Source organism: Alexandromys fortis, unplaced genomic scaffold (assembly GCF_014885135.2).
Source record: "Alexandromys fortis isolate MF-2015 unplaced genomic scaffold, M_Fortis_MF-2015_v1.1 scaffold_5, whole genome shotgun sequence".
Taxonomy (NCBI): Eukaryota; Metazoa; Chordata; class Mammalia; order Rodentia; family Cricetidae; genus Alexandromys; species Alexandromys fortis.
In genome coordinates, this window is record NW_026067924.1 from 23,583,123 (window position 1) to 23,596,236 (window position 13,114).

The 13,114-nt window shown below is 46.9% G+C and overlaps 1 protein-coding gene across 2 annotated transcripts in view; it reads right to left on the bottom strand.

Annotated features, from left to right (window-relative positions):
- Positions 1 to 13,114, bottom strand: part of Nid1 (nidogen 1) — a 76,771-nt gene that overhangs the window by 12,008 nt on the left and 51,649 nt on the right. For both annotated transcript variants that reach the window (XM_050142339.1, XM_050142338.1), the window contains 3 exons: positions 4,733 to 4,957; positions 3,050 to 3,222; positions 13 to 139 (listed from right to left, as the gene is read on the bottom strand). In XM_050142339.1, coding sequence (XP_049998296.1) covers positions 13 to 139; positions 3,050 to 3,222; positions 4,733 to 4,957 — 525 coding nt within the window. The remainder of the gene's footprint in view (positions 1 to 12; positions 140 to 3,049; positions 3,223 to 4,732; positions 4,958 to 13,114) is intronic.

Consider the following 13,114-nt stretch of genomic DNA (forward strand, 5'->3'; position numbering starts at 1 on the left):
TTGCTTGCTCACCTTGTCGAATGATGGTGGTTGGCTCTCCGCCATGCAGGCTAGCTCTCCCAATGGAAGGCTCGCTAATGTCGGTCCAGTAAACCACCTTGTCCACACAGTCAAAGGCTAGTCCGATGATGACTTTTGCCTGGAAGTGATACACGTCAGTGATTGAGGACAGTTTGCCCAGCAGCTAGTGTTGCCTTGAACTTTCCCGTGTGCCTATATATCCTCAGATAGTATTTTAAATAAAGAAAATATGTTTTGTTCATTCACACTTTTTTTTTTTTTTTTGGTTTTCGAGACAGGGTTTTTCTGTGGCTTTGGAGCCTGTCCTGGAGCTAGCTCTGTAGCCCAGGCTGGTCTCGAACTCACAGAGATTCACCTGCCTCTGCCTCCCGAGTGCTGGGATTAAAGGCGTGCGCCACCATCGCCCGGCCCATTCACATTTTTTATTGTTGAATTATAGAAACTACATAGTTTAGAAAAAACTTTTTCTCTTTTCTAAATACGTGTGTGTGTGTGTGTGTGTGTGTGTGTGTGTCTGTGTGTCTGTGTGTCTGTGTATGTAGCACAAACGTTCACGTGCCCTTGGAGACCTGAAGAGAACATTTGATCCCCTGGAGTCAGAGTCACAGGTATTTGTGAACGAACTAACTTGGGTGTTGGGAACCAAATGGGTCCTCTACAAAGCAGCAAGTGCTCTTAGCCTCTGAGCTATCTTTCCAGCCCCAAGAATGAACGTTTCAAATGTACAAGATCCTTCAATGAGTACTACAATAAAGAGAAAACTAAAGATGACCCGGGGAACTAGAAAGAGATAAATTAGGTTAATGGATTCTGCAATTTAATATCGCTAAGACATCAGTTTCAGTGACTCAGTGTCTCCTTTGTTAAAGCTATCAAGCTGTTTGGTTTTGCTTATGTTTGATTGTTGACGTCACACTGGCTGGCCTGGAACTCCCTATGTAGACCAGGCTAACTTGGAACACAGAACTACTTCCTGCGTGCTGGGATTAAAGAAAGGCATGAGCACAACACATGGCTGGCTGTTTTGTTTTTGTTTCGTCTTCTGTGGAACAAGAAATTTATTTTAAAACACGATAGGAACATACAAACAACAGTAGCAATGTGTTGGGGGAGGCTGCTTGTTTGTTTCCCGGCTGCCCAGACTTTCAAAATAATCACACAGAAACTGTATTATTTGCAATACTGTTTGGTTGATAGCTTAAGCGTATTTCTGGCTAACTCTTATATCTTAAATTAACCCATTTCTATTAATCTGTATATCGCCATGTGTCTGTGGCTTACCAGCAGGTTCCAGTGGGCTCCTGCTGAGGCGGAGGCTTCTGTCTCCTGCTGGGCGGCTACATGGCTTCTCTCTGACTCCACCTACTCTCTCTATATATCTCTTTCAGCCTGGCTTTATTCTGTTAAGCCATTGGCCAAAAGCAGCTTCTTTATTCACCAATGGCAATAAAACATATTCATAGCATACAGAGTGGAATCCCACATCAGCAATGAGTCTGCTCATGTCTATAATCTCAGAACCTGGCAGATAGAGGCCAAGGAGTCCAAAGCTAGCTTTGACTACAGTAACATGTAGTTATTAGGCTAGCCAGAGCTACAAAATAAGACTGTTTCAAAAAATAAACAAATAAGCCGGGCGGTGGTGGTGGCACGTGCCTTTAATCCCAGCACTGGGGAGGCAGAGGCAGGCGGATCTCTGGGAGTTTGAGGCCAGCCTGGTCTACAAGAGCTAGTTCCAGGACAGGAACCAAAAAAAAAAGCTACGGAGAAACCCTGCCTCGAAAAATCCAATAAATAAATAAACAAACAAACAAACAAACAAACAAATAGCCGGGCAGTGGTGGCGGCACATGTCTTTAATTTCAGCACTTTAATCCCAGACAGAGAGAAGCAGATCTCTGTGAGTTTGAGGCCAGCCTGGTCTAACAAGAGCTACTTCCAGGATAGGCACCAAAGCTATACAGAGAAACCCTGTCTCAAAAAACAAAGAACAAAACAAAACAAATAAAAGTCTAAATTAGCCCAAAGAGTTAAACTCAAATCTCCCTGACTTTGAAATCTCCTATAGTCAAGACTGAGTGGCACTGACCGTCCTAAGGTCTTCTGGAAGATTGACACAGCAGACCAGAGCACCCACAAACAGCCTCTCACTGATGATTTAAGTGGTATTTTTGACAAAGGTACCCAGGTGCCAGGCAAGTAATATGGTTTTCTTAACAAATGGTGCCCTATCGTCTGAATAAACACATGGGGGCTCCCCTCGCAACCCTCTGGCTGACCTTATACCATAATTAAGAAATTAAAGGCTGAGCCAGGCGGTGGTGGAGCACGCCTTTAATCCCAGCACTCGGGAGGCAGAGGCAGGCGGATCTCTGTGAGTTCGAGACCAGCCTGGTCTACAAGAGCTAGTTCCAGGACAGGCTCCAAAAAAAAGAAATTAAAGGCTGAATCTTTCCTTTCAGAAATCATGAGAGAACATCTTCACAGCGTTCTGAATAAACGCATTTCCAGGCCAAGCTTGCGGAACGGCTGATTCCGGAGCACGGAACCACACTTGTCAGTTTGTTACAGTGTCTCGTAAAAGGGAATACATTGCGCATTTAGACTTCATTTGTCTGTTAAATGTGCATTGTATTTGCAAATGGAAGCTGTAGTACATTAGAATACAAATATAACTACTATCTTGGCTCCATATTATATTACACATAGCTATTAATGATTTGGGTATTATAATATAGTGTGTGATATGATACTGATATTATAATATAGTATGTGATATTATACTATGCAATAGCATATACTACAGTATATTTAGCTATTATCTTGATATTACACTGTCTTGTATTACACCATCTTGCTATTATGCTATATTATATTTTGTTACATTATACATAGTTATTAATCATATTAGCTTTAAATTATATTGTGTTGTATCATATTTTCTAGTATTATATTACACTACTATCTCATATACAGCCACATCTCTAGAGCTGGGACCGTCCTCAGGGCTAGTCAGCCAATAACTCACAGGGATATGGAGAAAGGTCTTGGCTTCTGTCTTCTTCATGGAATTTCCCTCCAGAGGCAGGCGTTCAATCTTCCCAGTCTGGGCAAAGAGTAAGTGAGTCCCTGGGGGTAGGGGAATGACGGCTGTAGGTACTATGGGTCTCTGGTGAATAGGGGGAGCCACTGTACTCAGACCTAGAGGGCGAGAGAAGGTCAGTGAGTGAGAGCTGGGAATTCCGAAAATGCACAGGCACATTCTAATGCTCGGACACGCAGATGAATCCATGCGGACATGTGTGAGAGCACACATGTGCATAAACATGTTCATATGAATATATGTGTATGTGTGCTCATGCACCCATCTACATGTCACCCATACCCCAGGTCTTGTCACATTTATTGCATGCACACAGCACAGCTAGTCACACAGCACCCATTTTCTGTCTGAAAACTCTACAGGCAGAAAGCCTTCATCCAGTCAAAGGGCACTGGGAAGAAGACAGGGCAGAACATGAGTTTAGTTTTAGAGATGCTGTGGGGTGGAGTGCTAACCCTGCTCCCTCTTATACAATGACTTGATTGTGCTCGGGCTGGGAGCAACAGCCCTGACTCCTCTGCCTGCAAGGAGTGACATCTTTAACACTGGATAGAGAAAGTTACCCGTGAGGGCTGCCACACTCTGGCCATTGCTGAGACGGGGCATCCTCCAATCTCCCAAGCAGAACCATGTCCACCTAGGTTCTTAAAACCAATAGACTAGCCACGGGTTCATCCATCCTCTAATGTGGCCTGGACTCCTTGACTTGTTGTGACCTCCTGACCTTCACCCCGCTGGCTCCCTAACTCCCTCAGCAAAGGGACAACTGTGGGTGGGGGGCGAGAGGGCATGGGGCAGGTCAAGGGCAGGCCAGGTATTATCTGTCTTTCTACTGTGCACATAGGGCATGCATGTGCCTGTCTGGGCTTCTCTTTAGCTGTCTAAATGGAGAGCTGGCTAGATGTGGAGCATACTTGTAATTCCAGCACTTAGGCAAAGGTGAGAGGATCAAGAATTCAAGTTTATCTTGTGGCTAACACAGTTACATTGTCAGTTAAAGACAAGCCCCCAACATGAGATCCTGTCTCAGAAATATAAGAAAAGACTGGGGCATATTAAGGTCCAAGGGCCTAGCTGTATAGGAACATGCATTGAAAAGATAAAAATAGGCATCTCGGGGGCTGGAGAGATGGCTCAGTGGTTAAGAGCACTGACTGCTCTTCCAGAGGTTCTGAGTTCAATTCCCAGCAACCACATGGTGGCTCACAGCCATCTATGAGACCTGGCGCCCCCTTCTGGCATGCGGGCACACATGGAAGGAATGTTATACACATAATAAATAAATAAATCTTTAAAAAAAAATAGGCATCTTCACTAGAGCAAGCAAGGCTTTGAGGAGAACCAAGGGACCAAAGCGTCCCTGATTTGCCACAAAGCCCAGCAGTCCAAAGCCTGGCCTCCCTGTGTCTGCCACAGGCCCTACTAGGAATGGTCACAGAGCACATGAATACCCAGAGATGGACGAGAAGTGCATTTACAGAGAGGTGGGGAGGAGGGCAGAAGGTGACAGGTGGAGGGTTGGTAGCATGTGAACAAGGAAACCAGGCAGAACATCCACTAACAAAGGCCATTCTGATCTTCACATCTACACGACAGCGGTTCACTTACATGGGGGCCTCATCCCGGGCCGGGTACGGGTACCCTCTAGCTCCCGGCCATCGCGGTCCACACACCAGCAGTAGCCAGTTCCGTGGTGGCACTGGGTGGGTTCATAGTGCCCGTACTCATCACACTGGGGTACAAACATGCCCAGCCTGGACTGCTGGGCATCTGCCACCCCTGCTGCTCCAAGGATGTGCTCTCGTTCCAGTTGACACCGGGTTTTCTCCACCTCTGTCAATGACAAGCAAAGCTGAACATCAGTGGGGCCATTTGTCAGACCTGGACCACATAGGTGCCCTGTCATCACTGGAGTTTGTTCATTTTTCTTTTCCAGTTTAAAACCTCATTATGAGAGGCAGGGATGTAGCTCAGTTGGTGAAGTGACTGCATAGCCTACAACAAGCTCTGGGCTCACAAGTCCAAGGTCATCGTCAGCTCTGTGAGTTCGTGACTAGCTTGACCTTGTCCCTACCGCCTTCCAAAAAATCATAATGCTTATGATTTAAAAAAAAAAAAAACCTTTATCATGCCATGCATGGGAGACAGAAATAGGTGGACCTCTGTGAGTTCAAGGCCAACTTGGTCACTATAGTAACAAAAAAAATCAAAATATTATTTATACCTGTAGATTTTCTTTCCTACACAGTTCTTTTAAAAATTAACTCAAAACAGATGTAACGTAAGATGAAATACTTCTAACTGAACAATCCCATGGCAGTTGGCGCATCCACAGTGATGACGAGCTATGGTAGCAGTTTATATCAGAATCCTTTCCATTACCCTAAAAGGAAACCTCACGCCTAGTGAGTAGAGGCCGCCACGTGTCCTTCCCCCGCACCCTGGACGTTCCCAGCCTCCATCCTTTTGTGGATGTTCTCACTTGGTATATTCTATACAAATGGAATCACAGGACATGTGGCCTGCGCCTGGCTTCCTGAGCTGATCTTCCAGGCCCATCCTCACCACAGTGCCCACCAATCCTCCTTTCCCTTCACGGGCGGAATGATACTGCATTGTACAGAGAAGCCACATTTTGCTCAGCTATGTTTCCACTGATGCATGGCCCTGCGATTTGTTCTGAGGTGTTTTAAGTTCATCTTAAACTCTTCTTTTACCCCCTCAAGCTTCATGTGATCTACATTGAGACAAAGCCAAAGAATTTAGAGACCAAAAGATCAGGAAGCACTCGCCAGCTTCTATGTGTTTCCTTCTGGTGAAGGCTTATGTCTGCCATGAAATCTAGCCTCTGACCTGTCCAGTTCAGATCCCAAAGCAGGGCAGTACTGCTACGCAAGAACTTTAGGAAGTTGGGTCATAGTATAAGCCGGGAGTCTCCGCTCTTGGGGGTGCTGACTCAGAAGGATTAGAGGTTCAAGAAGAAATCCGTCTCAACAAAAGAAAACAAAACTTGACATGGAATAAACAACTCCTAGATGTGCAGAGTTGCAGCTGGCCTCACATTCTCTGGAGTCCAGCCAACACGGGGGACAGCGGAGTGCTCACTTCTGAAGCATAAATCACACAAAGACATTGATGAGAAGCATCCATCCTCCGTGCTACTACTGGAGAGCTACACACATCCAAGTCTTAGTGCCTCTTCCTTCCGGGCCTTTCCATGAGCTGTTCTTTGTGCAACACCCCCTTAACTTCCCAGGTGAACCCCTTTTCCATTGCCTGGTCAATTCTCCAAGACCTCCTGCAGGAGGACTTCTCACAACCCCTCCCCCCATGCTGGGTTTGCTGTCTCTGGCATGCTCCCAGGTCTTCCTGGTGGTCCAGAGACTCTAGGGACCCACAACCTGAAGGAGTTGTTCTCTGTCTGCTGAGCAGACCCAGGGCTCTCATCAACTAAGAATTTATGAAGAATTCAACACTGGACTGGGTGCACACACACACAAGCATCTTTAGGCCTGCCCTCAGGGAACCATAGCCAGAGGGACACAGCAAGGAGACACATAGGAGAGTTTCTCTCCACTGGGCAGGAAAGTACCAGAAAGCCTGTTAGGGTGGCTGGGTGATTGTGATTAAACAGCTCTTAGGTGGGGGTGGGGGTAGGGAGTGGGGTGACAACTTTCTGGCTTTCTGCTGCCTATCACAACTACCCAACTCTGTGATTTGCTTGATATATAAATTAATGGACAATAAAACTTCATTTACAAGCAAGGTTTGGTGGTGCACACCTTTAACCCCAGCCCTAGGGAAACAAGCAGGTGGATCTTTGTGAGTTCCAGGCCAGCCTAGTCTACAAAAAGAGTTCCAGGACAGCCGGGGCTGTTACCCTGCAACCCTGTCTCGGGGATGGAAGGGGGAGCGTGGACAAACAACCCAAACCAAAGCAAAGAAAAACAACAAAACTTTATTTATAAATAAGCAGTAGATTTGGCCTATGGGGACACTGCCCATCCTGGTCCTAGGACACTGCTCCTTATTTTATGGGAAATTAACCATATGAGGCTTTCTCCAAGATACAATGTGACAAGAAGGCCCTCACCATTTAACCAGGTACTTCCCAGCTTCCAGAGTTCCAAGACAAATATATTTCAGTTCTTTGTAATTAGCGAGCTTTTGGTATTCTGTTACAGCTCTGAACAACAAGGTAACACACATGGGTGGAACCTTACATTATCCACTTGTGACCTGGCCTACACAAGGCAGACATGGTTTCTTCAAGGAATATACAACCAAGAACACACAAAGTGTCTCATCTGTATGGCCAGTTCTCATGCTAGCTGGCCTAGCACAATTGCTTCCTTGCTTTGGGACAGTCAATATGCCAGACAAGTGTTTGTTGAACCTGGCAAGAGAAAAAAACTGTGTGGGCTTTTCTTTTGTCCCTGAGGATAATGTAAAATAATTAATAATAATAATAATAAGTAAGCAAGCAAAACACTTGATTCTAGGAAGAAGAGGCCAACAAAGATATGAATAAGTCACCTGGTTAGAATCAAAATGTTGATTTTTGTATTCTATTTGATATAAAAGTTATTTGCTTTCTCAAAACCTTACATGTGCTCAGGGTTTTAGGGTTTCCACACTAGCTGACTCCATTTCCACACATACGTCACTTACTCTCCATTATATGTACACATGTATGTCTGTATGAGTGCATGGTATGTGTGTGGATGTCCTCAGAGGCAACAAGAGGGGTCCTAGTCCCTGCATCTGGAGTTAAAGGCGGCCAGAGCCATGACTGACACGTGCGTGCTGGGGATAGAACTCGGGTCCTCTTTAAGAGCAGGAAGAGCTTAACTGCTGGCTCTTCTCCCCAGTTTCCGTGCCCATTATGGTAGGAATTTGGTTTTTACACCAAAGGGAAAAAAAACTAAAACTCAAAGAGGTAAGAGACTCCTCCAGGGTCACAGCACTGGAAGGGACTTGCCGCAAATGATAACCGAAGCCTGTGGATTCCTCATTCAGCTCTGCCCCCTTTCGGCTGGAGTCTTTCCTGTCTCTGGAAATTAGGCTGGCTCAGACACACAGTGAGCAGGGTAGTATTAATGATGACTGTGTTTGGGATCACCATGGAGACACACCTGGAGGGGGGCAGGCCTGTGAGGGTGTTTCCAGGGAGGAGTCACTGGGGAGATTACACCTGCCCTGAACGTGAGTGGCACCGTGAAGCGGGTTCCTGGGCCGAATGAGGATAAAGAGGGCTGAGTATCTGTGTACATGGGCGTACGTGTGTGTGTGTGTGTGTGTGTGTGTGTGTGTGTGTGTGTGTGTGTGTGTGTGAGAGAGAGAGAGAGAGAGAGAGAGNGTGTGTGTGTGTGTGTGTGTGTGTGTGTGTGTGAGAGAGAGAGAGAGAGAGAGAGAGAGAGAGAGAGAAAGAGAGAGAGAGAGAGAGAGAGAGAGTGTGTGTGTGTGTGTGTGTGTGTGTGTGTGTGCACGCGCAGAGGCCAGAACTCAATCTCTGGTGTCATTTCTCAGTTTTCCTTAACTTCTGGACCTGACTAGACTCCACCTAGGAGTACACCTAGGGTATGCTGGCTAGCCAGTGAGCCCTAAGGATCTAAGGAGCCCCTCTGTCGCCACAGCACTAAGATTTCCAGCATGTGCCATGTCCAGTTTTTAAATGCAAGTTCTAGAGACTGAACCCGAATCCTCTTTTTCAAATTTTACCGATCGAGCTATGGCCCCCAACCTCCAAGCAGAACATTTGAGCGGGTGAGGGTTATTTCATTTTATGCAGCAGACAGACTTTTGTGCTGATGCCCTGATGAACATTCAAAAGTCCAAATCATCTAGAATAGAGCCTGAAACTTTCAGAAATATCTTGAATGTATAAGGATAGGAAACCTCAATTCTGATTCAGGAAAGAGAAGAATGCTTATAGAAGGCTATGTCCCCATAGGCTTCCAGGAACGAATCCTCATTCTGGCAAAGAGGCAGCAGGAGAGGCCAAGGGTATCAGGATTAATTCCTTAGGGAATTTTGCATCAAGGGACTGGTAGATGGGGTGGGGACAATAAGGGTCAAGAAGACACATTTTCTGAGCTTATTTCTGGTCAGTAAAATTATATCAGACGCACTACTTCTGGCTGGCTCAGCTGGGAGAAGAAACACATGGTCCCTTGAGACAACTGAGGACTAACAGGAAGTCCGGGGTGGCTTCTCTTGAGATGGCAGAAAAGAAAATGAGAGGGCATGAAGAGAGAAAGGAGGCAGCCCATCTGTGATCTCTAGATTTGCATTCTACTCCTGGTCACACCTGTGACACTGTCAAATGATGGCCACCGTGGCTGGGTTGGGTAAGACACGCCAAGCCTCTCTGGCAGACAGCAGGCAGCAATGGGAAGACCTGCAACTGGAGGGAAATTGTGTGCGGAGGTGCCCCTCATTCAGGTCCTGCACAGTCTCAGCTCCCTGTAGGGACCAACCACCCTCATTAACTACACAGACCCTAGCACGACCACAGTACACATCTGTGAACACAACAGTGCAAGAGCCATGAGCAGTGCCCCTTCTCTGCTGGCTTTGGGACATCACTAGCTACTGAAGAGACACGTGGGCCCAGCATGGTCATGCTTCCCAGAATGAGAACTTAAAAGGAAATATACAAGATCTCCAGTGTGGGATCCCTAGTAATTTCCTAAGAACACCAGCTACAATAATAACATTAGACGTGAACTTTTCAAGTACCTGTCCAACATGAACCCAAGGATGCAGGATGGGAGGGAAATTCAGGCAGGGGCAATGAACAAACAACACAAAAAGGGCAGACAATGAGAGGGAAATAGAAGAAGTCATAAAACACCCAGAAAAAGCAAATGGCCTCTAGTTTCTGTGCTGTTGCCACTGTGGGAAATGACGCTGTAAGATTTCCCAGACAAAAGCCCTGGGAGATGTTCAGGCCACTTATCTACTTTATCTGTACTATAAACACTCACCGGAAGCTACCCTGAGCAGAGTATCGTGAAAAGCCTCAGAGCGTATAGGTGGGAGGGAAGAGGAGACTTGTTTCTCAGGGAGCTGGGGGGAGGGTGTGGATGTTATAGAAACACCACCAAGGGCATGGCTGACAAATCTGTCGTTTGGTGTGGTGCTCTGACCAAAGCCCGAAGGACTTGGGATATGACTACAAGAGCTGGAAGTCAAGAAGCCGGGGTATCAGAGAAGTTGGTTACCTGGGAGTAGAGAGTATCTTTAGGAAAAGAAGGGAAGGGGACTCAGCAACAATGCGTCGATTTATAAGGGATGTGCTGCTTGGAGGGCCACAGGAATCAAGCTTGAAGAGGTTTCTAAGCTTCTAAGGGACCTGGTTGGAAATTGGGAATGTGATGGCCGATACTATCAACTTAACAGGATCCGAAATGACCTAGGAGACACCCCTGTAGGCATGACTGTGCGGGAGATTCAAGGTTGGGATAGCTGAAATGAGAAGACCCATCCAAAAATTGGGTATCACTATTCCATGGGCTGGGATCCTCGACCGAATAAAAATGACCAAAGGAGAAAGCAGGCGACACTAGCGTCATCTCTCTCTGCTTCCTGACTGGAGATGCTATATGACCCTCCCCACGCTCTACCCCCGCCTTCAAGCTCCTCCCTACCATGATGGGTAAACTCTTCCTCCCTTAAGGGGCCTTTGTCACAGCCACAAGAAAAGTGACTAATACAGGCACAATGCTATCTCTTCTCTAATTCTACTTGTTCTTTAAGGCCAGGTGCTGAGTCTTCCCCTCCTGTTTTCCTTGCCTTTTCTGCTCCAGCCACTAATCGTCACTCACAGTCGCTAGTTCTGAGGGCATCCTTCTTCCATTTACAGTGTGGAGATGCTGTTGTTTATGGACCGCGTTCAATGAAAGCCACAAACGAGTTGCTAAGAAATAGGTAACTATGTACTAGATGCCTGTGACAAATCAGCATCCCCATAAACCCTTGTAGCTGTAACCATCTGTGGGACTAATTGTACCCACGGGGATACAGCCCTGGAGTGATTCGGAAATCCAGAGCTGTGCTGTCCTGAACTGGAAAGGCAGAGGGTCAGAAAGGAGACTGTGTCCAGTGCCGCTGCTGTGTACAAGTGAGTGCATTACGGGCCACTTCAGAGCGTTTGAATGGGTGCAGGAGGTAAAGGCACCTACAGCTGTTTGAGAATGCACGGGAGACTTTGAGGAGGAGGCAGTGGCCCGGCACCAGAATCTTAATTACAGAAGGTAAATACAGGATAAACTCGAAAGCCCACGGCTGAAACATGATAGCTCAACTTGTTTGTAAGCCTGACACTCTTGGAAGGGGGGAGCCTCAACGGAACTGTCTCCACCAGATTGGCCTCTGGGCTTGTGGGGGGGGGTGGTATTTTCTTAATTGCTGATATAGGAATATCCAGCCCCATTTGGAGGCACCATCCCTAGACATGTGTGTCTAGGCTGTACGAGACAGCTTTACTGAGCAAGCCAACCGGAGCAAGCCAGTAAGCAGTGCTCTTTCATGGACTCTGCTTTAGTTCCTGTTTTGAGCTTTTGCCCCGGCTTCCCTCAAAGATACACTGTAACCTGTAGCTAAAATCAACCCTTTCCTCCCCATGTTGCTATTGGTCATAATTGTTTTTATCACAGCAGCAGGAAAGCAAGCTAGAACACACTACAAAGAAACAATGTAACCGATGAGCCTTGAACACAATCAGGTGAGGTCACAGCACCAATGACCACAAGCCAGGCTGGTTCCCAAGTCTGAGTGGAAACAGCAAAGGGAAGCAACAGGCCTTCTGGGAACAGATGGGCCCCAAGGGCTGAAGAGGTACACCCTACCAGGCACAGCAGGCAGATTTAAACCAGGGTCGAGGAGAGTTGAGGGCGGGGAGAGGCGTCCTTTACCTGACCTGCAAACCAACAAACTAGAGGCTCTGTTTCCCAGGAACTCTCAGAAGGGACCTGCGTGACAGCAACCTGCAGTGAGGAGAAAGGACTGGGTACAGAACCATGCAGCGTGAGGACCCTGGACAGAAAAAGCCCAGGCGTAAGAGGAGACAGAGCCAGGAAAACTCAAAGCTAGAAGATTTTAGGTGAAATACTTTCAAACACTTCACCAAAAGAGCTGAACAGGATTCTGTCAACCAAGCCGCCCTTCAGCAACTGAGGAAAAGAAAGGGATGAGAGAGATGGACAACAGATACCTGTCTGTCAGCAGGACAGTCAGTAGAGATCAAACAGGGTAAAAATACACGATAAGGAGATGAAGGAGGCAAGAGGGAGCAAAGGTGAATCCTAATTGGGTAAGGTCCAAAATGAGGCGACAGATTTCAGAGAAGAAATTAAAAGAAAAGATCCATTTCAGAAATGAAAACTAAGCCAGGCCTGTGATCCCAGCTACTGGAAAACTGAGGCAGGAGGATGGCTAATTCAAGGCCTGGCCGGGCTACAGAATGACTACAATGCCAGCCTAGGTCTCAGAAACTAAACAAAACACAAAATCAGTCTGGAGACAGTGAGACGGTGCTACAGGGAAAGGTGCTTGTCACCAAGCCTGATGATCCACGTGCGACTCCTGGAGCCCACGTGGCGGAAGAAGAGAACAGACCCCACAAGTTACCCTCTGATCTCCGCCCCGATAACAAGGTGTACATGGACACACACAAAATGAACAAATATATTTTGTTTATTTGTTTTGTTTTGCTGGGGATATAGAGCCAGTAGAATGCTTGCCTAGCACATTTGAGATCCCAGCCTCAATCCCCAACAGAGCCGAGGGAAAGGAAGAAGAGGAGAAGGAAGGACAGGTAGAAACTTCAGGAGGAGCTGGGCGATGGTGGCGCGCGCCTTTAATCCCAGCACTCGGGAGGCAGAGGCAGGCGGATCTCTGGGAGTTCGAGACCAGCCTGGTCTACAGAGCTAGTTCCAGGACAGGCTCCAAAGCCACAGAGAAACCCTATCTCGAAAAACCAAAAAA